The 27,954-nt window shown below is 40.3% G+C and overlaps 1 protein-coding gene across 2 annotated transcripts in view; it reads right to left on the bottom strand.

Annotated features, from left to right (window-relative positions):
- The window catches only part of UGDH (UDP-glucose 6-dehydrogenase), a 32,980-nt gene extending 10,401 nt beyond the window's left edge, over positions 1–22,579 (bottom strand). The window contains exons 1-5 of one of the 2 annotated variants that reach the window (XM_006066144.4): positions 22,271–22,579; positions 13,483–13,646; positions 3,705–3,806; positions 416–616; positions 110–307 (exon numbers count right to left, since the gene is read on the bottom strand). In XM_006066144.4, the coding sequence (XP_006066206.1) occupies positions 110–307; positions 416–616; positions 3,705–3,806; positions 13,483–13,644 (663 nt within the window). In that variant the 5' untranslated portion in view covers positions 13,645–13,646; positions 22,271–22,579. Of the gene's footprint in view, positions 1–109; positions 308–415; positions 617–3,704; positions 3,807–13,482; positions 13,652–22,270 lie in introns of both variants that reach the window. The other variant, XM_006066143.4, reaches the window with a different exon arrangement.
- Positions 22,580–27,954: the final 5,375 nt, after the last annotated feature.

Below are 27,954 nucleotides of genomic sequence, written 5' to 3'. Positions count from 1 at the left end.
ACACGACTGAAGTGACTTAGCAGCAGCTTAGCAGCAGGTAGCTTATCAGGGTTAAGAGAAATAAGTCCTTGGCTTAAATTTAATAGAGAGTTGAGTGCTACATACTAACCAGTTTGGAAAGTTCTGAAGACCAAGTATTAGTGGTGAGGATCTTTTCTCTGGGAACCCAGTGCTCATACACAGCACACAGTGCTTGCACAGCTCTCTGGCCCTCTGGGGTTTCATCCCCTCCAATCAGTACTCTGTCTGGGTTCTTCAGGTCCTTGATGGCCGTTCCTTCTGCCAAGAACTCAGGGTTGGACAGCACCTAAAATCCCAATGCAAAGATAAGTTTTAAGCTAGAATGAATTATGGACAACTCGAAGCACTGATATTTACATAAGAAGGCCAGATTCTAATGCTTCCTTTTTCATACCTGTAAATTCAAGTTGGGTTTTGTGTTTGCATCAAATATTCGACGAATACTTTCTGCTGCCCGCACTGGGACCGTGCTTTTCTCAGTCACAATTTTGTACCCGTGTGAGTTTTGCACAATGCGTCTAGCACAAGCTTCAATGTACTTCAGATCTGCTGCACGGCCTTTTCCCATTCCATAGGTTTTGGTTGGTGTGTTCACCTGATGAAAGTATACGGACTTAAGAACAAAGTATCTGTGAAATGTTCACTTATATCAAGATACACCCTGGACCATCAACTGACTAGTCAAGTGGGAAGTTAACATCATCAGTAGCCCTGGTCTCACCCTCTCTTAGTTCCACGGAAATAATACATTTTATAAATATAATACCATAGGGAACAGCTTGAAGTTCCTGGAGAACTCACTCATTACATTTCTACATTTCTATTGAGAAGCTACTATATATGTGTCAGAGTCAGGTTCGCAGGATAGGCAGGGTCTAAGCTAAGACTAGGCTTCCCACATAGCTCACATGGGCTTCCCTCATAGCTCAGTTGGTAAAGAATCCACCTGCAATGCAGGAGACCCCGGTTTGATTCCTGGGTCAGGAAGATCCACTATAGAAGGGAGAGGCTACCCACTCCAGTATTCTTGGGCTTCTCTTGTGGCTCAGCTGGTAAAGAATCCCCCTGCAATATGGGAGACCTGGGTTCGATCCTTGGGTTGGGAAGATCCCCTGGAGAAGGGAAAGGATACCCACTCCAGTATTCTAGCCTGGAGAATTCCATGAACTGTATAGTCCATGGGGTCACAAAGAGTTGGACATGACTGAGTGACTTTCACTTTCACTTCACTAAGCTAAGACTGGAGGTATAAAGATGAAGGAGACTCCAAAAGGAGTTCATAGACTGAAATGAAATGTAAGTTCTCTCTTACTTCTTCTCCTGATTATATGTAACATATTATCCTAGTCTTAAAACTCCTTTTACTCTCCTTTTTTTATAGATCGATATCAATAAGTTTTTATAAATGTCTGCAGGGTCATTCACAAATGCTTTCTTGGCTATTTAGAACTAGAAATTATCTATCACCTCCAGGATACAGAATACTATGCAGACAAAGACTATCATATAGAAAGAAAAATAAACCATGAGTTCAGAGTCCAGGCATTTAGTTTTGGCTTAGCTGTATCATGTAACTGTGAGGAAGTATGGCTGCCTTTGTCTCAATGACCTCAGTGGAAAATGAGAATAACACATTCTCTAAAATCTAACTCATGAGTTTCATAACATTCACATAAAAGTGAAAATACTCTGTGAAGTCCAAACTTCTATATAGGAATAATTTTTGAACCAGTAAGTAGCACCAATTTTCTTCTCTTGACTAGCTTATAACTTAATGGGAAACCAAATAAAAGAATGAAACCAAAATAAATCAAAATATGAAGATTTAGATGAGGTGTGAAAAGCATGAGGGAAATTTGTTTATATGCATGGAACAACTTAGGAAAAGACTTAGGTATGGAAGTCAGGGTGCGGTGGTGCACAGAAGGGCAAAAACGACTGATAAGACATTGTGAGACATGCTGGAGATGTGGGATGATCAGATGGTTTCCCAGGATAAAGGAGCTCTAAAGATAACAATTGAAAACTGATTCCATAGCATAAAACTATTCCTACCTGGAATTTGCCTAAAAATAATTTGGGTAATCTAGGATGGGAGAGAAGTATAAAAAAAGATTGGGGACTTTCCTAGTGGTCCAGTGGTTAAGACTCCATTCTTCCACTGCAGGGGGTGTAGGTTTGATCCTTGGTTGGGGGAACTAAGATCCCACATACCCCGAGGAGCAGCCAAAAAATTATAAAAACAAAAAACATGAATGACCATGATGACTGTTGACAATGGAGAATGCATACATAGGGGTTCATTATATTGTTGGTTTCATCTTCTGCATAAGTTTGCTATTTTTCATAATGAAAAGTATACAACAAGCACAGTTTTTAAAAAAACTGATGCAGAGAAAAATGGAAGCTAGATAGGAGTCATACCACAAAAATAACTCTAACAGGCACACAAAGCAATAGCTTGGAAAGACTCAAGGGAGTCAAGGGAGCTCAGGCACTGTATAATCAGCTGTCTTTGCCAGAACACCCTAAGGTAGACTCCATTGCCTTAAGAATAGATTTTTTTTTTTTTTAATTTCTTTTTCTTACAGAAAAGTCCCCTATTCCCATTCTAGGTTGTGGTTATCCAAATGTTGGGACTAAGGTAACTTCTTGATTTTCTCCAAGCATCTAGATACTCCCAAATAATTTCTCCTTTTCTATGCCTCTACCCTAACCTTCTACAAGCTTGAACAGACAAAGGATAGGTGAGTCACAAAACTGGCACCAGTTCCTCTGAAGTAATTTTTAAAAAGAAAGACGGAATTCATAGCACAGTTTCACCAAGGGTTTCATTACTACTTTCTCCTGGAGTTCATATTTCTTCACAGTACTGCCTTTGCCTCGATACACATAATCAATTCAACATCATCTCTACTCTATGGACGTCCCTGGTGTTTCTTTATCTCATGGAACCCAGTCCAAGCTCATACCACTGGCTTTCCCCTTACTCCATAAGGCTATAAAGGTCTTAAGTCATATAACACCCTAGCTCAGCTACCACCTGGTGATAACTATACCATCACACACAGAATATTTGAGTCACCAAAACAGCAAGAAAAAAAGCTACCTTGGTTCACATATTGGATTACCAGAGTGTATTCCCAAGCATTGATTCTACTTTTTTTAATTACAAAGGTACAATAGGTAAGTTCTTTTATGAACTGAAGTTATTTATGGATTAGCCTAACAACCTAATCAAGATATGCCAAGTTCCAAATAATTAATTTAAAATGATTTTTGGAATATAAATTCATCTAGATAGGAGATGGTTGCACAGTTGCAGCAAACTTTACCTGATTCTTTTTACCATACCTACACCAAGCAGTAGAACCAAGAAACAACGAAATACATATACTATCACCCTAGGTGCTCACGTGTGTTCACAAGTTATCAACATTTCCTAATTCTAGATCTCAGACTAGAACTTTCTCTGAACTTATTTATTCAAGGATCTGAAATGATCAGATGATCATAGAGTTTGGTGAAGTGTTAGATAAAATTAGTGAGAATCAAAATTCAACTGGACAACTTTATACTAAGTAATGCTATGGCTTAATGAAACTGCATTTATTATTAAAATACAATGAAACTTCTATACAGACAAGAATACATTACCTCACACAGCAAAGGAAAATACTTACAGAAATAAACACAAGATCAGCTTCCTTAATGGCATCATCAATATTGGTAGAAAAAAATAAATTTTTTCCTCGACAGGATTCTACCACTTCTTTTAGTCCTGGCTAAAAAGAGAAAAGACAAGAAGTTGCACATAAATTTTACCAGCCAGATGAGATAACCCAATAGTACAGAATTGCATTCATTCAGGGAAAGGTCATGTTGTAATTTAAAGGTCTAGATTTGCTCTCAAATAACACCTCTGTAGAAAACTCAAAGATCAAACTGGTGCCAAAGGCCATCTAATGCACATTATGTAACATAACAAACAAAGCAAAACTGAACTTGAACAATTAAAGCAGCAGATCAACTTAATGCATTTCATTGTTGACCATGTTCCAGACTATTTCATAAGAGTTAACAGTTAACACCAAGTATCACAGCATGATCAGGAAAGTCAAAGTCTTTTGTGATTTCAAGCAAACATTTGATTTTGCATCGTCATTATGAATGCAGGTTTACTCCCATGAATCCAGGTCACAGAACACAGGTCATTCAGACTAGTTGTGAAATAGTTGATATTTACACATGTGTAAGTTTATAATTTTTCTAAGTCCTATTATAAGAAACATGTCTATCAAAAAAATTACTTTCCCATATAATTTTTTAAGTTGATATGTTATATTTTCATTTTTATTCAGTTCAAGAAATTTCTCTTTTTTTGTCTGCATGGCATTCAGGATCTTAGTTTGCCTGACCAGGATCAAACCCCTGCCCCCTGCAGTGGAAGTGTGGAGTCTTAACCCTTGGACAGCCAGGGAAGTCCCTGATGTCACCAATTATAGCAACTGTTTCCTTATTTTGACTACGTTCTAGAAAATTAGAGTAAAGGGTTATTTTACAGAGAAGATCTAATTCAATCCTATATATAATCTTCTGGACTTCCCTGGTGGCTATCTTCTAATATTTAAATTAAAGTAACCTAAAATCAAAGCAATGCAGAATTTATAGTAAGTCTTAATAAGATTTCAACATGAACAACTACATTATTCCATTAAAATCAATGGGATATTTGTAGATATCCAAAACAAATGCAGAAGCAGTTTATAATATAGGTTCTACTTCTTATTAGGTTCATTATGTAATTGTCATAATTAGTATTTCAAATTTATATGGTACTTTTTAATGGAAAAACTCAAATCCTTTCATAGGTTAAAATTAGCTTTTGTTTTATTCAGAAAAAGCAAAGCAAATTATCCAGTTTGGTTTTTTTAGAAGTAGTTATTAAATGGCTTTTTTAAATGAACAAATGAATGAAAAAATAAATGAACAAATGAACAAATGAACAATGAAATTACTTTAACATTAAAGTAATAACTACTTAATAAATATGGTAACACAAAATGTTTTCATTGTTAAATATTAACAGAATCTACTATTCTGTTCTCTGAGTAAAAACATGAATACCTTATTACCAAGTTTTATCTGATGGTCATTACTATTTCCTTCTTAGGCAGTAAAAATGCCTAATTTTATTAATATAGTTTTGACCCATAAAATATAAACTTATAACACTAACCACTGGACCACCAGGGGAAAAAATCACAATGAACACAACTCTGTGGACCCTAAGTACACTTAGCTGAGTTTTTCAATGTAGCTTGGTAAGATTTTTACTTGTCCTCTCATTCTGAGATTACTGCTCCAACCTACACACAGGTTCTTCAGAGGATTGTACTTCCATGTTCCAACAACTGAGATTGACCAATCTTCCAGTCACTTTTATTTCCTGTTCCCATCAACAAAACAGTTTATCCATTCTTATTTGCATGCCTGTGTGCTCAGTCCTGTCTGACCCCATTGACTGTAGTCTGTCAGGCTCTTCTGTCCACGGGATTTTGCTGGCAAGCATATTGGAGCGGGTTGCCATTTCCTCTTCCAGGACATTTTCCCAACTCAGAGACCAAACCCTAGTCTCTTGAACTGGCAGGTGGATTCTTTACCACTGAAACACCTGGGAAGCCCCATCCTTGTTTACTTCCCTCCAATTTCTGAGAAGGGGACTTTCAAGGCCAATTCCTCTTCTTGTGCTTTTGACCTCATCATCTTTGCTATTTTTCTAGACTTTATTCCATCAGTTAGCTCCTTTCTTCTTATACTTTTGACCTTTCCTTCTCTATGTGATTTGTCTACCTTAGTTTACTAACGTGCTTGATTCTTTATCAACCATAGGAAAAAAATATAAATGAAAAAAAATCGTCTTTACCCCATGTCCCTCTCCAGTGACCACCACCTTTATTTCCTTATTAAACTTTTTAAGAGTCATTCCTTTTCTACACTCTTACTTCTCCAATCTCCTACCACTTGTAATTGGTCTTGTAAAAGTTGCAATGGCCCCCATAATATTGAATTTCAAGAATATGTCTCATCTCTTATTCCTCCTGTATCTGTCATAATTGACAGCTTATTCATGCGGCAAACACTTGTCAAGCAGTTACTGAGTACTGGCCACGGTGTTAGTCCCTCATAATCAAGACATACTTCTTTATGAGTTTACACTACTAAAACTCTTCTGGCTTTTGGCTCACCTTCTCTAAACTATCCTTCTTGGCTTCCCTAAGGCACTTCTTCCTCCACCCACCATCAAACATTGGTATTTTCCAGGGTTCTGCCCTTGACTCATGCTCTATTCTCACTACAGGTCCTTCCTGAGAGCTAATCTACTCTGATTTTACTGCTGCCTGCACAATATTTTTTTTTAATACCTGGATAATCTTAACTTTACATCTTCAGACTTGGATTCCTTTTTTTCTTTTTGGCCATGCCTTGTGGCATGTGGAATCTTAGTTCTCCAACCAAGGACTGAACCCAGGCCACGGCTGTGAAGGTGCCAAGACCTAAATCACTGGACCACCAGGGAATTCCCCAGCCCTGAATTCCTGAATATCATTCTAGATTCATTCCTCTCCTTCATCCTTTTATATAATCAACAGTCAAGTCTGATCATTTTTCTTTCTAAATATTTCCCTTGGGAATTCCCTAGTGGTCCAGGGGTTAGGATTCTGAGCTCTCAGTGCTGAGGGCCTGGATTCAATCCCTGGTTGGATCACACAAGCCTCAGTAGTCAGTCAGTTCAGTTGCTCAGTCGTATCCAACTCTTTGCGACCCCCTGGACTGCAATACGCCAGGCCTCCCTGTCCATCACCAACTCCTGGAGTTTACTCAAACTCTTGTCCATTGAGTCGGTGATGCCATCCAACCATCTCATCCTCTGTCATCCCCTTCTCCTCCTGCCTTCAATCTTTCCCAGCATCAGGGTCTATTCCAATGAGTCAGTTCTTTGCATCAGGAGGCCAAAGTATTGGAGTTTCAGCTTCAGCATTAGTCCTTCCAATGAATATTCAGTACTGATCTCCTTTAGGATAGACTGACTGGATCTCCTTGCAGTCCAAGGGACTCTCAAGAGTCTTCTCCAACACCACAATTCAAAAGCATCAATTCTTTGGCACTCAGCTTTCTTTATAGTTCAACTCTCACATCCGTACATGACTACTGAAAAAACCATAGCTTTGACTAGATGGACCTTTGTTGGAAAAGTAATGTCTCTCCTTTTTAATAAACTGTCTAGGTTGGTCATAACTTTTATTCCAAGGAGCAAGCGTCTTTTAATTTCATGCCTACAGTCACCATCTGCAGTGATTTTGGAGCCCCCCAAAATAAAATCTGTCACTGTTTCCACTGTTTCCCCATCTATTTGTCATGAAGTGATGGGACCAAATGCCATGATATTAGTTTTCTGAATGTTGAGCGTTAAGTCAACTTTTTCACTTTCCTCTTTCACTTTCATCAAGAGGCTCTTTAGTTCTTCTTCACTTTCTGCCATAAGGGTGGTGTCATTTGCATATCTGAGGTTATTGATATTTCTCCCAACAATCTTGATTCCAGCTTGTGTTTCATCCAGCCCAGCATTTCTCATGATGTACTCCACATATAAGTTAAATAAGTAGGGTGACAATATACAGCCTTGATGTACTCCTTTCCCGATTTGGAACCAGTCTGTTGTTCCACGTCCAGTTCTAACTGTTGCTTCCTGACCTGCATACAGATTTCTCAAGAGGCAGGTCAGGTGGTCTAGTATTCCCATCTCTTGAAGAATTTTCCACAGTTTGTGGTGATCCACACAGTCAAAGGCTTTAGCATAGTCAACAAAGCAGAAGTAAATGTTTTTCTGGAACTCTCTTGCTTTTTCGATGCTCCAACGGATGTTGGCAATTTGATCTCTGGTTCCTCTGCCTTTTCTAAATCCAGCTTGTATATCTGGAAGTTCATGGCTCATGTACTGTTGAACCCTGGCTTGGAGAATTTCAAGCATTACTTTGTTAGTGTGAGATGAGTGCAATTGTGCGGTAGTTTGAGCATTCTTTGGCATTGCCTTTCTTTGGGATTGGAATGAAAACGGACCTTTTCCAGTCCTGTGGCCACTGCTGAGTTTTCCAAATTTGCTGGCTTATTGAGTGCGGCACTTTTACAGCATCATCTTTTAGGATTTGAAATAGCTCAACTGGAATTCTATCACCTCCACTGGCTTTGTTCATAGTGATTCTTCCTAAGGCCCACTTGACTTTGCATTCCAGGATGTCTGGCTCTCAGTGAGTGATCACACCATCGTGATTATCTTTGAGAACCTCACAAACAGTATAAAAAGGCAAAAAGATAGGACACAAGCCTCAGGGCAAAGTTAAAAAAAAAAAAATTTCTCTAATCTAGTGAGTCTCAGAGTAAGTGCAGTGAGGATGGAATGACTCTCAAGGAAGCTGTGCATTCAAAAGAGCTCATTAAATATGATAATTACATATGATTTATCATTTCTCTATCAGTGACCAGGACTTAAACATTAATCCCCAAGAGTCTCTAATATGAAAATTTGGTATTTACAAAGAAAAATCAATACCATAAATTTTAATAGTATCCTTGAAAACAAATATCTACTTGCATATTTTATTTATTTTTTTAAAGAAATATTCTTTTTCTTTTCATTTTATGTAGTTTTGGCTGCACCGGGTCTTCACTGCAAGTGGGAGCCACTCTCCAGCTGGGGCGCCTGAGCCTCTCACTGCAGTGGCCTCCCCTGCTGCAGAGCACAGGCTCCAGGGCTTGCAGGCTGAAGCAGTCCCAGCTCCCGGGCTCCACAGCACAGGCTCAATAGTTGTGGCACCTGGGACTAGCTGCTCCATGGCATGTGGGGTCCTCCTGGACCAGGGATTGAACCTGCGTCCCCCACCCTGGCAGGTGGACTCTTCACCACTGAGCCACCAGGGAAGCCTGGTTGCTTATTTTAACTGCATTATAGGATACAGATTTAAGGAGGAAGTTGATTGCAAAGGTATCTAAAGTTTCTCCGGAAATAAAATATTTCTCTGCCTTGCCCAAGATAGGTCAGTGTAAAATCACAACTGGTAACAATACATATAAGCTACTCAGTAAAGGAATTCATAAAACAGTATGAACTCTGGTTAAACCTGTCATTTGTTTTCCTTCTTTCACAGTTCTCCCTATTTGACATTTCACCTAACATTCACACCTTCAATATGGCCAAGGAAATGTGTAGGAATAGTTTTACAAGACAAAATAAAGAAATAAAAAATGGAACAAAGGCCTAACATATATTTGAAAATGGATAATTGGGTCACACGGCTCATTTTCCCAATTTTTTCCCCCAATATTTTTTTTTTTTTAAATACACAATGCTACGGAAATAATTTATTTTCTTCTGATTTATAAATTCCTTCAGCAGGTATCTTTTAACAACTGATGTCTAAGAAAGACACATGAAAATTACAAGCTTAAAGTCATTTACTTGCTAAGAGGAAAACCATTCTACTTGCTAAAACAAGAATCTTCTTGTTATAAGAAGATTCCTTCTAGAATTTTAAAGTAGCAGTGCCATGTTTTTAACCTCCAAAGTCAGCTGGGTTTTACTGAAAGACTCCATTTCTTTGCAAGCTACACTAACTAGTACAGAACTAAAATAGCTGCTTAGCTTATCATCATCTAATTTTCTGGAGTAGATATATTAAAATGAGATAAAAATAAGACTATGAAGACCAAGTAATTACAACTTTAAATAAAGCCAATACAATTATGGGATGTTAGAGTTCTGAGAACTCAAACGTTGTTTCTAATGGGCACCAGTGCTAGACAGACTTTCAAATGCTTTCGATTCTATTTAAAGAGATTTAAAGAAGAAAAAAGTTATGAAATAAAAGTGTGAAACAACAAGAAAGATTTTTGATTTTTTTGGTAGATTAGTGAGAAAAAACAAGTAAGATATGGAAAAAAATCATCTTAGATCTTAATTCTTTTTTTCTAAGTATATATCCCAATGGACGGAATGATGCTAAAACTGAAAGTCCAGTACTTTGGCCACCTCATGCGAAGAGTTGACTCATTGGAAAAGACTCTGATGCTGGGAGGGATTAGGGGCAGGAGGAGAAGGGGCTGACAGAGGATGAGATGGCTGGATGGCATCACTGACTCGATGGACGTGAGTCTGAGTGAACTCTGGGAGCTGGTGATGGACAGGGAGGCCTGGCGTGCTGCGATTCACGGGGTCGCAAAGAGTCAGACACAACTGAGCGACTGATCTGATCTGATCCCAATTGGATTCAATATCAATGTAGAACATACTATTTTTTTGGAGGAATTTAACTTCTAATTTTTCAAAAAAGCAACAAAAGTATAACATGGCAAGTTGAGATCACCCTCTCACTTCTTTTGTGGCTGACTATTACTTTTATTTGGGGTTTTGGGCTGTTGTTTATTTTTATTTAAGTATAGTTAATTTATAATATTGTGTTAGTTTCAGGTCTATATTATAGTGACTCAGTACTTTTGTAGATTATACTCCATTATAGGTTGTTACAAGATGATGGGTATAATTCCCTGTGCTATACAGGATAATTTTGTTGCTTATCTACTTCATATAGTTTATATCCGTTAATTCTATATCTCTAATTTGCCCCTCCTCCCTTCCCTCTCCCCTTTGGTAATGACAAGTTTTCTGTATCTGTGGAACACACTATCTGTAATTTAAAGCACTGAAGTCTCAGGAAAAAGAGTTTCAAATTTCAGATAATAGAAATGGCACTGGTCTTCCATGGAGTCTCAAACAGTTGGACACAACTTAGCAACTGAGCAACAACTGGGTTTCTCTGGTGGCTAAAGAATCTGCCTGCCAATGCAGGAAACACAGGTTCGAACCCTGGTCTGGAAACACCCCACCTGCCATGGAGTAACTACAAGCCTACACGCCACAACTATTGAGCCTGTGCTCTAGAGCCTGGGAACCACAACTACTGAGCGCTCACGCATCCCAACTAGAGAGTAGCCCTCGCTTGTCCCAACTAGAAAAACCTTGGCATCAACAGAGACCCAGCACAGTCAATAAATACATAAATAAAATTATTTTTTAAAAAACAGTACTAATAATAAGAATCTAACTAGGGAACATGCCTTCTGATCAACTAATGTTTTTGTTTTCTCCAAAAAAAAAAATCTAAAGCCAATATATTATAGATAGCTTATACTTCTTCTAGTTCGAGATAATCTTTTTTTTAAGTAAAAATTTTAGTGAAGTAAAAAAAAGTTTTAAACAGTACATATACTTTAGCAAAGAAAAGTGCTCAGTTTTCAGAAGTGAACGTACTTGTGTAATCACTATCCATACAAGAATTAGAAGAATATTAACAGGGGAGTTCCCTGGTGGTCTAGTGGTTAGGATTCTGGGCTTTTACTACTGTGGCCTGGGTTCAGTCTCTGGTTGGGGAACTGGGATCCTACAAGCCTGGCTGGGTCAACAAAACAAAACAAAAAACATTAAATTAAAGCCTGCAGTATGTCCTCTTCTAGTAACTACAATCCCTCAAACTACCATCATGCTGAATTCTACCACCAGACCAGTATATCTATATTTGAACTTTATATAAATGGGATACACAGTATGGACTACCTTGTGTCCAATGACTTGTTACTTTTACGAGAATTTAAATGTATGCTTGCATGCAGGAGTAGTTTCATTGATTTTTCAATGTAGTATTGTATTTTATTATAAAATTAAACTATAATTTATGTATCCATTCTATTGCTAATTAACATGTAGGGTGTTTCCCATTTGGGGTTATTAGGAATAACACTGTTAATAATACTGTCTTTTGGTGCATATATGTGAGCTTTTCTGTTGCATATACACCTTGAAGTGGAATTCCTAAGTCAGACTATGCATATTTTCAGTTTTAATAATTACCGCTGAAACATTTTACAAACTGGCTGTACCAATTTATGCTCTGATCAGCAGTATATAAGCGTTTCCTCGGTGGCTCAGTGGTAAAAAATCTGCCTGCAATGCAGGAGACATGAGTTCGATACCTGGGCTGGGAAGATCCCCTGGAGAAGGAAATGGCAACCTACTCTAGTATTCCTGCTTAGGAAATCCCATGGACAGAGGAGCCTGGAAAGCCATAGTCCATGGGGTCACAGAGAGTTTGACACAACTTAGCAACTAAACAACAGCAAGGCATACAGTTCCAATTGCCCTAAATCCTTGTCAACACTTGGCATGGTCAGCAGTCATAATTTTAGCCATTCTGTTACACTTTGTGTTTGAAAAGTTATGTTGGCATAATAATTATGTAATAATCAATTCAGTAATCAACTGAATGACTGGATATAAACATGGTTCACAAGATTTCAGATGACTTCCAGCCCTTTTATGGATATCAGAATTATTAAACTTTTAATCAAGTTATCTTTCCAAAATGCTTCTAAAAATCCCCACAAACCAAAATAGTAGTAATGTTATCTAACAGGGAAAGAAATGCTATCACACTGAGGTATTTAAAGAAGTATTATGGGAGGTTCATCTGGTAGAGGAAGAAAGGGTAAAGCACAAACAGAAGCTACCACATACAGAGAGGGCTTTTAAAAAAAATTGTAAGTCTGATTGAGATATTAACAAATCTTGGATTTCTATTCACAGACCTATAAATAGCAGGCAGATTTATCTTACAGAGATTTCCCCTTCTAAAGACTGCTTAAAGACTATAGTTGATTAGAGTCTTATAAATAACAAAACTTTTCTGGGAAAAAAAAAAAGAATATATTGATGTTGGAGAAAAATGCTATCCTCAAAACTTTCAAATGCTTTTTTCTGTTGGATTTCAAAAGGATAATATCATGAACTCTTTTTACTATGAAAACTTAAAAAAATGAAACCTTACTTAATAAAATAGAGACACATTTTCCTAACTATGAGTTCTCTAAATTAAAGAAATACTGAAATTCCAATTTAAACAAATTTGTGATACTGAACACTGAACATGAAAGACACCATTTATTCATTCAAGGTTTATCTAATATAAATACAATAATCCAAAAATATAATAGGCTTACATGAATCAATATTAGAAACAACCAGTTTTTTAATTTTTATTTTTACAGAATGCCACTTTTTAATTGCACTATTATAATATGGTAGCCATACTAACAGACAAAATTAGAAAATAGAGAGGAAAATTACTCGTCATCTCACTCCACTAATACAACAATTATTAATATTCAGTAAACTTTTTTCTACACATTTTTCCTGGACATATCTGACATAATTATAATGTTCATAATATGTATTTAGACCTTACCATTTTATTCCTATCAGTTACAGTCATAGAGTTTTACATCAAATTAAATTAGCAAAAAAAGTAAGAAAGCAAAGAGCATAAGAACGATGCATTGTTTAATATGGTTTACCTCATAAATAGGAAGTGTAGGAGAGTTCCATGCATTGATTCTTGATTCATTGATATCAACAACCGTCACCCTGATTTCAGGGCACATGTGAGCAATGACACTACACGTGGGTCCACCGACGTAGCCTGCACCGATGCAGCAGATCTTCTTAATTTCAAACATGACTGTACTAGAAGAGAAACAGTAAGACTGACTATTGGGAGCAGAAAATTTAAAGAAATCACACTGCACATTCATCACACTTTATAAAAACTGTCAAAGTGACAGGTATAGGGAAAGATTTCCTACATTCAGACCCATTAAGAATTATGAAAACAGTGATTAAAAAAAAAAAAAAGTAATGTTCCAATTGGATGACCTAGCCTGTTCTCAGCTGTACCAGCACAAAACATGGAAAAAATTATAGTAACTGATATTACTGAAAAAGTGTGACAAAGATTAGAGTGACCTATACCAGACCACCTGAGCTGCCTCTTGAGAAATCTGTATGCAGGTCAGGAAGCAACAGTTCGAACTGGACATGGAACAACAGACTGGTTCCAAATAGGAAAAGGAGTCCGTCAAGGCTGTATATTGTCACCCTGATTATTTAACTTCTATGCAGAGTACATCATGAGAAACGCTGGACTGGAAGAAACACAAACTGGAATCAAGATTGCCAGGAGAAATATCAATAACCTCAGATATGCAGATGACACCACCCTTATGGCAGAAAGTGAAGAGGAACTCAAAAGCCTCTTGATGAAAGTGAAAGTGGAGAGTGAAAAAGTTGGCTTAAAGCTCAACATTCAGAAAATGAAGATCATGGCATCCGGTCCCATCACTTCATGCGAAATAGATGGGGAAACAGTAGAAACAGTGTCAGACTTTATTTTTGGGGGCTCCAAAATCACTGCAGATGGTGATTGCAGCCATGAAATTAAAAGACGCTTACCCCTTGGAAGGAAAGTTATGTCCAACCTAGATAGCATATTCAAAAGCAGAGACATTACTTTGCCAACAAAGGTCCGTCTAGTCAAGGCTATGGTTTTTCCTGTGGTCATGTATGGATGAGAGAGTTGGACTGTGAAGAAGGCTGAGCGCCGAAGAACTGATGCTTTTGAACTGTGGTGTTGGAGAAGACTCTTGAGAGTCCCTTGGACTGCAAGGAGATTCAACCAGTCCATTCTGAAGGAGATCAGCCCTGGGATTTCTTTGGAAGGAATGATGCTAATGCTGAAACTCCAGTACTTTGGCCACCTCATGCGAAGAGTTGACTCATTGGAAAAGAGAGCAATATGCTTAGCCATATGCATACTCTGATGCTGGGAGGGATTAGGGGCAGGAGGAGAAGGGGACGACAGAGGATGAGAAGGCTGGATGGCATCACTGACTTGATGGACGTGAGTCTGAGTGAACTCCGGGAGTTGGTGATGGACAGGGAGGCCTGGCGTGCTGCGATTCATGGGGTCGCAAAGAGTTGGGCACGACTGAGCAACTGAACTGAAGTGAACTCTACTGAATATTTAGAAAGTCAAGCAGCACAATAAAACCTTTACTCTCTAACACAGTAGCATAACTTTGATTGCCAAGGGAAAATCATAGGTGAACACACCCATGCAATTCTTGCTTAACTAAATGTTGGTGTACAAAGGTCAGCTTTATGAGAGATTTAGACTAAAATGACAGATATTAAGATTAGTTCTAAGCCCAAAATTGACCTGAGATTATATTCCCTGCACAGTTTGGCTTCAGCAATTCTTTCTTAGGTACTGGACAAAGATCTTAAACTCTATTTCAACTTTAATCAGAAACTATGAAATATTTAAAGGAAAGTAATTTCTGTAGTTGGGCCTTCGTAGCTCAGTTGGTAAAGAATCATCCTGCAATTCAGGAGACCTGGGTTCGATCCCTGGATTGGGAAGATCTCCTAGAGAAGGAAATGGCAATCCACTCCAGTATTCTTGCTGGGAGAATCCCATAGACAGAGGAACCTGGCGGGCCAGTCAATGGGGTCACAAGAGTGGGACACGACTTAGCTACTTAGACTAATTTCTGTAGTTAGCAAAGCTATGTCACAGATTTTGATGACTTTTCAAGTGATTAGGTGAACTGATTCACACTAATCAAAATGACAAGGGACTGAGTTATACAAAAGAATGTCAGTTTATTCAGTAATAAGAACAAAAATAATCAAACTGATCAAATTCTTAGAAATTTTGTCCTTGCCAAGGACTAAATCTAATCTCAGACATCATCTGATCTAACCCATTCATGGATTCCAAAGAGAAGGAAAATGGGAATTAGAGAGTTTAAGAACCTGTTAGTATATTGCTGCATGGATCAGAGAAGGTAATATGGAAGGCTCACCTAATTACAATGCCTGGCAAGTATATCCCTATAGTGAAAAAAGGTACACAAAGCACATAATTAAGATGATCCAATTCCCCCTGATATGAATTTGCACTAATCAAACATTGTTCTAATCTTCACTGGTTCTCTGGGTAAGCTTCCCTACTGGAAATGAATGGCTTGACAACCCGTACAAGTATCCTGGTCTGTGTTAATAAACAAATAATCTGGTTTATAAATTAATCTTTTGGTTATGATTAGAAGATATCAACTCCCAGAGTCTGATCTCTAATGACTCCTTTTTTCTTTTCTGGCTGTGCAGCTTATGGGATCCTAGCTACCTGATTAGGGATCAAACCCCAGCCCCCTGCAGAGGAAGCACAGAGTCCTAACCACTGGACTGCCAGGGATTTCCCTCTAATGACCTTTTAATAACTTAAAATGGAATTTTAGTAAAACAGTACATATGTACAGAATTTGTAACCTAATGACTTTTGAAAGAGAGCAATATGCTTAGCAATATGCATACAAAGTAATATTTTAAATGTATTTTTATTTTGAATAGGTAATAATTCATATGAATCAAAAATTAAATCTGAGGCATTCCCTAGTGGTCCTGTGGTTAAACACTTTCACTGCAGTTGGTCTGGATTTAGTCCCTGGTCAGGGAACTAAGATTCCACCTTGGGGCAGCCAAAAAATATCTGTGTAATAAGGTAAACAGAAGCCTCACACCTACCCCATCCTTATCTACTTTGCTACCACAGGAAACCTTTGTTAGTATTCCAGGATTCACCTTAAGAAAAACACTGGGCCTAGTAAAGTAAACTTTCGGCAACCATGTATCTTTCATTACTTCACCTTTCTATTTTTCAGTTCTGCCTGTTAATACTCTCCCAGCCTCAAGTGCCCTACAGACAAGGAAAATGTACAGGGAGATATGACTGCGTTGGAATTGCTAAGTGGCTAAAGCTGAGGGGAATGTTCTGAAAGTTCCCACCTGTGGGAGGGAGAGTTGGGCCTGGAGCAGGCTTACCAAAGATGTATCTCCAGCATTCACTGCTGCTATCCCCTTTACAGAAGAAGAATCTTGGCATCTGGTTGCAGAAAAAATGCCTTAACTTTCTTCAGGCTTATCCCCTTCTTCTCCTTGATGAAAAATTAACATTCCCAACTTACGGGTCTACTGTGTGGGCACAGCAGAGAATTTGGCCACAGAATAATATAGGTCCTGACCCTCAACTACTTAACAATTTATTTAGGGAATAATTCAACTGAAAAGCATTTATTAAAGACCCCACCATGTATCAGACACTATTGTTCTATGTCCTATAGATACAACAGTGACCAGGACAGACAAGAGTTCCTACCTTTAGGCGGTTATATTTTAGTAGGAGAGCACGCAAACAAAACAATGGCAGTTGTGGTCAACTCCACATAAAGGAAATAAAAGAAAAGCTGAAAAAGAAACACTGTGGGGAATGGACTATTTTATTTAGGGTAAAGCAAGTCTCTCTGAGGTGACTTTTAAACTAACTTAAAAGATAAAGAGAGAAGGCAATGGCACCCCACTCCAGTACTCTTGCCTGGAAAATCCCATGGATGGAGGAGCCTGGTAGGCTGCAGTCCATGGGGTCGCTAAGAGTCGGACACGACTGAGCAACTTCACTTTCACTTTTCACTGTCATGCATTGGAGAAGGAAATGGCAACCCACTCCAGTGTTCTTGCCTGGAGAATCCCAGGGACGGGGGAGCCTGATGGGCTGCCGTCTATGTCGCACAGAGTTGGACACGACTGAAGCGACTTAGCAGCAGCAGCAAAAGATAAAATGGAATCAGTAGCACCCAGATAACATGGTTAAATTATACAAGGGACTATAACCAACTAGATGACAAAATAAGTGTTAAAGTCCAGAGGAATCAAAATAAGAAAGCAACCTACATCGAGGGAAATGTAAAAGACTGGCCTAAAGAATGAATTGGATATAGAAAGGAAATATAAGCAAGGAGGGCATTTCAGGTAACAGGAGGGAATAAATAAGGACTTACATACAGAAATGAGTCCAAAGAAGTGAGACGATCTGCCTAGTTACAAGGAAAAAAAAAAGTGGATGTTAAGTAGTGACAGGCAATATTATACGCCAGCCTGGATGGGAATGAGGTTTGGGAGAGAATGGATACATGTTTATGTATGACTGAGTCCCTTTGCTATTCTGCTGAAACTACCACATTGTTAATTGGAGCTTCCCTGGTAGCTCAGCTGGTAAAGAATCCACCTGCAATGCAGGAGACCCCCGTTCAATTGCTGGGTCAGAAAGATTCCCTGGAGAAGGGATGGGCTACCCACTTCAGTATTCTTGGGCTTCCCTGGTGGCTCAGATGGTAAAGAATCTGCCTGCAATGCAAGAGGCCTGGGTTCGATCCTTGGGTTGGGAAAATCCTTTGGAGGAGGGCATGGCAACCCACTTCAGTATTCTTGCCAGAAGAATCCCCATGGATGGAGGACCCTGGAGGGCTACAGTCCATGAGGTCACAAAGAGTCAGACACGACTGAGCAACTAAGTACACACACCCCAATACAAAATAAAAAGTTTTGTTTTTTAAAAAATAATTTTATTCATTTATTTATTTTGCTGTGCTGGGTCTTAGTTGCTGCTCAGGCTTTTCTCTAGTTGCAGTGAGTGGGGGCTACTCTGTAGTTGCGGTGTATGAGGTTCTCATTGCAGTGGTTTCTCTTGCTCTTGGAGCACCAGTTCAGGGAGCTCGGGCTTCAACAGTTGTAGCTCCCAGGCTCCAGAGCACAGGATCAATTCACTGTTAGTTGCTCCTCAGCATGTGGGATCCTCCTGGATCAGGGACTGAACTCATGTCTCTTGCATGGGCAGGTGGATTCTTTACCACTGAACTACCAGGGAAGCCCCCAAAAGTTTAAAATTACAAAAGAAAAAAAAAGTATTAACAGGTAATAATTGTCTTCTAGAGTGGAAATGAATTGGAAGTGGGTCTTGAATGCGTTTTTCAGGAAGGTATGACCATAAAAATCCAGGAGGCTATAATTTAATAACTTAAGGAAACCTCTGAAAGTAACCATAACAATCAAAGGCATTAATGTATCTAGAGCCTAACAAGCTCCATTGAAGAAAAAGAAGAGGGAATGATCAGCTTGGACCCTGGAAAAGGAACATTAAGAAGAAGAATGACGTTTATTTCAGAGCTGTCTAAAGAGTGACACAGAATCTGGAAGTCAGAAGTGTTCTGGGTTCAGAACAGTGAGGCAAGAAAAGGCTTTCCCAATGCTTGGATGGCAAATTACCCCCAAATTCTTGGCTCTGATTCCACTCTGCCTTATGAGTTCAGATTGCCAGGAATTATAACACTAGAAAGGGATGACCTGGGTTTGAGACATCAGTATTCCAGGCACTAGAATAAAATTTCCCTACTGTATTAGCAAGGTTCCATCCTAGTATATCCATCAGTCTCTTATGAGCTTAGGCATCATAAGTTAACACCTAAAACCTCATTAACCATGGGTCTGTGGGAGAAAAAAAAAAATCAACCTTCCAGATCTGTAAGGCTGAAGGTCAAGTCCTGAACTGTGACAAATCTGAAGGACCACCACACACAGCAACACCCTTACTGGATAGGTGGCCTCTCTAATCAAAACCAAGATATGTGGAATACCTAAAAAGTGAACTCTCCAAGCCTTTAGAACGACAGGATTTTATGTTATCACTTAACCCATAGTCAAGAGGTTGTAAGGGCAGCCTATGCCCTCAATCTCAACCAGAACAGGTTCTGTTAACATTCTTACAATAAACATGGGTTGAATATCTACATGATGAACTCTTGGGCTCAAGAGTTTAATAAGGTGGTCCTAGGCTAACATTTCTCTGCTGCTCTTCACCCAAGCACCTAGAATAGGCTCTCAATAAACATTAATTGGATAAGTAACTCTTATTAAGGGTCTTTTTGAGATGAAAACTGTTATTGGAATATTTTTAGCTCAGACGGCTTATCACAGTATTTTTGCAGATTGTCCAAAATCCTATCATCCTTTCTCTTAAGGTGGAACTTTAGCATGTCTTCTCAGAGCTACTTCTTTAAAAAAAAAAAAAAAAGATTACGGCTGTGCTGGGTCTTCAGCGCTGCTTGCAGGCTTGCTCCAGTTGTGGTGGCTGGTGGGGTCGGGGGCTAGTCTTTGTTGCAGTGCAAGGGCTTCTCAGTGCAGTAGTTTCTCTTGTTGCACAGCACAAGCTCTAGGCGCACGAGCTTCATTACTTGTGACACACACGCTCAGTAGCTGCAGCTCCTGGGCTCTAGAGCGCTGGCTCAGGGGTTGTGGCACACCAGCTTAGTTGCTCCGCAGCATGTGGGAGCTTCCTGAACCAGGGATTGAACCTGTGTTCCCTGCATTGGCAGGCGACTCTTTACCACTGAGCCACCAGGGAAGCCCCGAGAGTTACTTCTTATCCACCTTGGTTGCCAGGCCATATTCAGCTCGCCTTTCATATAAGCAGCTAGGGTAAACTGTTGATGGCAGGTGGGCCTGTATTATAGAACTACATGTGTTTTGGGGTACCCCTGTGTTGCTATTTCATATGGCTCGCAGATGACAATGGGAAATTACTGAAGAAGCCCGATGTACCATCTTTGCAAGTCCAATAAATTACCACTTGGAAGTTTCAACAAAATCGTCAATAAGCTTTAATATGGAGCTTGATACAGTGTTAGTGATGTATTTCACCTGACACAGATATCTTCTGGTACCACTTTAAATTTCTACTTTTATATACCTTCTGATCCTCTACTGTGCTGTCCGGGAAATGGTAATATTTGCTTAAGAACGAGTCAGTTTGAAATGACTTTTGACCCCGTGTTTTGGGAAAGTCACAGCAATCCAAGCTGTTCCAAACTATTTTTCTTTAAAAATTTTACAAATTCAGATCAATATTTCAACCTACAAGCTCTGGCTAACAAAGAGCGAACCTCCTATTACAATCTAAGGTGAATATAATCCCTCCATCTCCACCCCTCTTCAGTATACTTTATAACTACCCAGTATACTGGGCTTTCCTGGTGGCTAAGTGGTAAAGAATCCACCTGCCAGTGCAAGAGATGCAGGTTCAATCCCTGGGTCAGGAAGATCCCCTGGAGAAGGAAATCATAACCCACACCAGTATTCTTGCCTGGGAAATGCCATGGACAGAGAAGCCTGGCAGGCTACAGTTCATGGGGTTACAAAAAAGTCGGATGCAGTTTAGTGACTGAACAACAACAAAGCTAAGGCAATGGATGTCACATCAACCTCACACATCATTTTAGACATTTCAGAAATTAAATACTAACAAATGCCTGACCTGGGGAAAATATTTAATCAATGAATAGGACTGTTAACTTTATATCTAAAGGGTTTCATGTAAAGCTGTGAAAACAACAAGAGAGAAGATGGAGTATGAGTATTAGGTGCAGATTTCCTATTAAAGGAGTACAGCAACAGGAGAAGAAATGAGACCCTTTAAATCAGGGTTGTCAACCCCTTACCTTAAACTAGATGCTGGGCACTACCAAGCACATCTCAGAGCACACAGTAACCTCTTTCATTTCCAGAACCACCCTCCTACCCACCAAGAAACAGACCAGACTACAGTTGTCCATTTCTTAGGGGATTTGAATAAACTCACAGACTCGCTGTGTCTTTGAGGGCAGTCAATGAACAGTTCATCCTCTGTATATCCCTGAAAAGTTCCCTATCAGTGAATCCTTCTTTTCTATATACCAGAATTCCCGACCTTACTCAATTATTTTCCTATATACAAGAAGGTATAATTTTTCAAGGTCTCACACAAACACGATCTCCTGAAACACTCAAGAAAGGCCTTTCTTAACATGAAATAAAGCCATTATATGGTTTGGCAGCCAACAATGCATTTCAGGACAGCTATATAGATGTCACGACAGAGAATTTTAGGACTTCGCCTTCGAAAAGGCTCTCTGGTTCGTTTTCTTGTCAGTTTCTTAAGAAGAGCGGTCAATGAAGGGAGAACAGCAGCACTCCATGTGAGCAATTCTAAACACAAAAGACTTTGATTCAGAGGCCAAAATGGGGTCCCTAAGCAAAGGACCACTTCCTCTGGTGATGTTCGGCTTTCAGAGGCGCCAGGGAAATCTCACTTAAGTCGCAAAGTGGGAGAAAGCAGAAAAGAGAAGCGGTTGGAAGACTCGCCGAGTCTTGAATTAAAAGCCTAAGCTATCCCTCTTCCAAGGCAGCAGATCCAAAAGACGATTCCCGCCCAGAGCCCAGAAGAGGAGACGGAGAGTCGTGACACTGGAAAGCCTGGGACCGCGCGCAGGGAGCGACTGGAAGCAGCGCGCACACCCCGCCCGGCTCCTTTCACATCCCGGCGGGACCCGGGAGCACCCCACTGGGCGGCGGGGCCAGCCCGAGAAAGGCGCTTACCCACTTCCAGGCACCGAGTGCTGCAACCGCTTCTATCCCCCGGGGTCGGACAGCTCCTCGCTCTGGGCCGCGCAGCCGCAGCTTCAGCACTCGCGCCCTGCTCCGTCTGATCTTCCCACACCGCACACCCTTCTCAGGATGCCCCGCGCCACACCCTGAGTCCCGGGCCCGAGCCTGTATTTAAAGGTTTCCACCCGAGAAGGCGGAGGATTCATTCCCTGGGAGCCAAGCCCTCCCGGACTCTGCCCTCGGTTGCATCCCTGCCTCCCCTCCCGCCAAGCTAGGCCAGGGCCCGCCCCAATTTCCTGCGGGGCCCAGGGGCCGGGATACGGGGGCGTGGCTAGTAGTGGCTGGGAGGGGGACAGACTCCGCCCCCTGCCGAAGCTGAGCAAATCCACTCCGTCCAGCTCAGCGGCCCCGCCCCTGCCGCGAGCCGCGCGGGGCGGAGCTGCGTGCGCTGCGGGTCCACCAACGCCCAAGCGGCTAGAACCCGGGGAGCGAGTAGGTCAGGTTCTAGTTCCCCCGTAGTCTGAAGTCTACTCTTGCCATCTGGCCCCCGGTTCCTTCCATGTGTCCCCATCCTGTCTGACAGCGCTGAGGTGGTGCCGCGTGCGCGCCAGGTCAGCCATACTTTGGGGCTGAGGCCCAAGGGGACCGGAAGGTCCAGGCCCCCTTTCCGGTCTCCCCAGCAGCCTAGAGGGCCTGCCTTGTCTTCCGGCTCCCCTAGACCGTGTGGATCAGACGTGGCCAGCAGCCTCCTACACTCCCACGTCCTCCAGGCTCATGGATCCTTCGTACCCTGCGGGCCCGAGTCCCAGGGTTTCGTCACTTTACATAGACCCGCCGCTTCTGGGAAGGAATCACGCCAGATGGATGCTGAGTCCATCATGACTGGACCAGTTAGTGATCCCCACCCTGATCCCGGAGTAGAGAAGCGAGACAGCCATGCCCTCCAGGCAGATTTTCCAGATACTCCTGCCAAGTTCGGGATTTGAGACCTCTGGGCACGATAGGTAGCAGAGCGGATGCAAGATCTAAGTGCCGCGTATGAGGAAGAGTGAAATTAACGTATGGAGCTGCCCACTTTTAATGAGAGCAGCTCTATTCCAGTTTCCCCACTCCAAGGTCATCTTAAACCTCAAATTTAAAGGGGGGCGGGGGGAGCAAAAAGCAGTCATGACTTTTTCTTTCCTCTGGTTAAATTAAAAATTACATCACATGGACCTAGAGATTATCATTCTAAGTGAAGTCAAAGATAATTATATCGCGTCTTATATGTGGAATCTTTTTTTTTTAATGATACAAATGAACTTTACAAAATACAAATAGACTCACAGACATAGAAAACAAACTTATGGTTACCAAAGGGGAAAGGGGAAGGAGGGACATATTAAGAGTTTGGGATTAACATATACACACAACTGTATGAAAATAATCAGGGACTTCCCAGCGGTCTGTGGTGAAGACTCCGCTGCAGAGGGTGCTGACTAGATTCCTGGTTGGGTAACCACCGGTATACCGCTGGGCAGGGCCAAAAAAAGAAAAAGATAACCAAAAAGGAAACTCTACTTGATATCTTGTAATAACCTGTAATGTTAAAGAATCTGAAAAAAGAATATATATTTATAACTGAATCACTTTGCTGTACACCTGAAACTAACACATTGTAAATCAATTATATAAATAAAAATAAATTATATAAATATTTTTTTTAAAAAATAATTACTTCAAGTATTACTTGAAGTTAAAGACCATTTTGAAACATGTTGAGGAAAGTGGATAGAAGTTTATAAAGGCACGTTAAAATACCATATAGATGACAGATTTCTGATATGAGCATGACGTGCACTTGAAACAAGCTGTTGAATTGCTGTGAATCCTAGACAAAGTGATACCATATGTAGGCGTTGTACATTCTATATGCTTAAATTGATTCATTCAACAAAGATTTAGTGCCTATTGTGTTAGACATTATCCTACAGACCAAAGACAGATCAAAATCCAATTTTTTCTTCCAAAACTCACAGGTTTGTGGGGGAGACAAATGAACAAGTAATTTCAATGCATTTAATAGAAGTGTCTTTTTTTTTTTTTTTGGTCTTTCGGCCATGACACACTTCTCTGCATGTTGCATCTTAGTTCCCAGACAAGGGATTGAACCCACACCTTCTACATTGGGAGCAGAGTCTTAACCACTAGACCACCAAGTCAGTCCCAAAGGTTTTTTTTTTAACTTGGTGCATACATAGATTTGTTTACTGTTACAGTCAGCTTTCTAAAAACCCCACTATTCTAGTCCCTTTATTTTGAATTCAACATTTTTCTACCTATTATTCACTTCACTTTCTTTGTATTTTGACAATGATCATAATCTTCAAAAAGTTCAATAGAATCTTAGAAACGAAATCAAACTATATTAGCTAGAACGGGCCTTTAGATATAGGACAATGGTTCTCAAAATGTGCTGATCATTTCTGAGAACTTTTCAAGGGATCCAGAAGGTAAAAAACATTTTTATGATACTACTACTGAACCCTAGAACCTTTGTTCTAGGGTTCTAATATGTCCCTTTCTTTTTTCACTCATTCTGTCACAAGGATATGGTATTTTCCAGAGGCTATATGACATGTAATATTATAACAGGTCAGTGCGTGTTAGTTGCTCAGCCATGTCCAACTCTTTGCAACCCCATGAACTATATATAGCCCACTAGGTTCCTCTGTCCATAGGATTCTCCAGGCAAGGACACTGGAGTGGTTAGCCATTTCATTCTCCAAGGGATCTTCCCGACCCAGGGATCGAACCCTGGTCTTCCTCAGATTCTTTACATCTGAGCCACCAGGGAAGTCCCTGTAACACATCAGTGCAGATATTATAGATTTACGAAAATGTAAAGCAATGCCAATCTTCTAATTTCTTATTTAGAAGTAACTTTTTAATAAAAATACATTATGTTGACATGTAATGGACTTATGACTTACAGCTTTCCTCGTAGCTCAGTCGGTAAGGAATCTGCCTGCAATGCAGGAGACCTGGGTTTGATTCCTGGGTTGGGAAGATCCCCTGGAGAAGGAAATGGCAACCCACTCCAGTATTCTTGCCTGGAGAATCCCATGGATGGAGGAGCCTGGCAGGCTTCAGTTCATGGGGTCACACAGAGTCGGACATGACTGAGCGACTAAACTACCACCAATGGGCTTATTATTGCTAAGTTTAAGGAACTGATGTATTTCCTTGTGATTTATCAATTTTCATTTCTACAGGGTCAATACAAATGGCTATAATAAGCATGAAAAAGCTTTTTGGGGTCTTCAAGTTTTAAATGTGTAAAGGAGTCCTGAGAACAAAAAGTTTGAGAACTCCATGTGGTAGGGCAATTATTTTCAGATTATGTATCATGGAGCTCTGAGTTTCCCTGGTGGTGTGTCAGAGTCTATATGAGAAAGAAAATGAGTGGGAGGTTAAAGCTGACAGAGCACTGTGTCTCTGACTTCCTCCTCCGTATCAGAGCAGTTCTACTTTTATCTGTCAATCTGCTTCATATTATCAAAATTTCATGTAGGATTTCAATTTACAAACAGGTTCCTCTTAAAATTTAAAAAGCGCTTGATTCAGTCATTTCATAGGAATTTCCTCCAAGTGTTTACTATGTGATAAAACTGTGCTAGTCATTAGGAATAGAATCGTGAGTAAAGAATGGTACATTCCCAGCCTTCCTACATTTTACTCTCTATGGGGAAACATCAGTAACACAGATGCATGTAAAATAACTTTATTAAGGAAGATACATATAGTCTTGTGGGAATACACAATAGAAGCATCTAACATAGCAGGTCAGGGATGCTTCAAGTTTATTTATTTTTGGTTGTGCTGGGTCTTTGCTGCTGCTCAGGCTTTTCTCTAGCTGTGGCAAGCAGGGGCTATGCTCTAGTTGCAGTGAGCAGACTTATTGTGGCTTTTCTTGTTGCTGAGAACAGGTTCTAGGGTTCAGTAGTTGTGGCACATGGGCTCAGTAGTTGCAGCTCCTGGGCTCTAGAGCACAGGCTCAATAGTTGTGGCACATGGGCTTAGTTGCTCTGAGTCATGTGGGATCTTCCCAGGACCAGGGATTGAACCAGTGACTCCTGCGCTGGCAGGCAGATTCTTTACCACTGAGCCACCTGGGAAGCCCCTTCCTGAAGTCTTGAAAATTAAGCTCCTAAAGGAAATATAGGCATTAACTAGGGGAAACAAAGAGGGTGGTCGGAGGAATAAAAAGGATGAATTTAGGGCAAGCAATTCAGAGCTAATGACAGCCATCAAGAATTAGAAGCAGTATGTCCATTGTAGTAACCCAAGAGATTTAGAGCAATGAACAGATTCAAGAGATGATCAGGACTTCCCTGGTGGTCCAGTGGTTCAGAATCCGCCTACCAATGTAGAGGACAGGTTTGATCCCTGATCCTGGGAGATCCTATAGCCACAGGGAAACTAAACCCAAGCACCACAACTACCGACCCCATGTGCTGCAACTATGGAAGCCAATGTGCCCTAGAGCCTATGCTCTGCAACAAGAGAAAGCCTACATGCAGCAATGAAGACCCAGTGCAGGCAAAAAAATGAATAAATAATGTTTTTTTTAAAAAGAGCAAGATGATCAGGGAATAAAAGCATGATTTTATTAATATCCTCCCCCTCCTCTCATCTCACACCAAAGGTGACACTATCTTGGCTTTGACAGTAAAGGTTAGTTATGCCTTGCACAGATATTTAAGGGTATCAATTTCTTAATCAACTAAGGGAATAAATTTCTGGCTCAACTTTCACAGGTACTCTTTCTCAAAATTAATTTGTCCAAGAATAGTGGAGAAGGCAATGGCACCCCACTCCAGTACTCTTGCCTGGAAAATCCCACGGACAGAGGAGCCTGGAAGGCTGCAGTCCATGGGGTCGCTGAGGGTCGGGCACGACTGAGCGACTTCACTTTCACTTTTCACTTTCCTGCATTGGAGAAGGAAATGGCAACCCACTCCAGTGTTCTTGCCTGGAGAATCCCAGGGATGGGGGAGCCTGATGGGCTGCTGTCTATGGGGTCGCACAGAGTCGGACACAACTGAAGTGACTCAGCAGCAGCAGCAGTGCATTTTACAAAAAAAAGACTTACCTTTTATCCAAACAAACCCTTACTATGATCCATTCGCCAGGGGTAAAAATTCTGGGCGCCAAACAAAGGGATAAAATGAATTCTGGTTTGGGGAAAGTCCCTTATACTGAATAATCAAGACACTTCAAATCTGTCTTTCCTCATTTTATATTTATTTTTGTTAAGGGTGAAGGTCAGAGGTAGAAACAGGACATTTTGGACATCTTCTGAATTAAAAAAAAAAAAGATGCCACTTAATGAGTTGGAATATTTTAAAAGCAATGTAAATATTTTGCAGGACTACAAAAACTGGCCAGCGATAGTGGATAAAATTGACATGGATAGAATTTAAAAGATTTATTCAGTAAAATAGTTAAACTTAGTTATATCAAATCTTACAATACTTTTTCCACTTGGAGGTTTCATCTTATATGATGTTTAATACTTTTATTAACAAAATTATACACACTTATATCTAAAAACATATTAAATGCCAACTTAAAATGGTCTAAGCATTGACTAAAGTCAGAGCCATTCTCGAAAATTTCCAAGGTGTTTCAGT

This window comes from Bubalus bubalis, chromosome 7, assembly GCF_019923935.1.
Source record: "Bubalus bubalis isolate 160015118507 breed Murrah chromosome 7, NDDB_SH_1, whole genome shotgun sequence".
NCBI classification, from domain to species: Eukaryota; Metazoa; Chordata; class Mammalia; order Artiodactyla; family Bovidae; genus Bubalus; species Bubalus bubalis.
The sequence above is the reverse complement of the archived record's forward strand: the minus strand, read 5'-3'. Positions and strand labels throughout refer to the sequence as shown.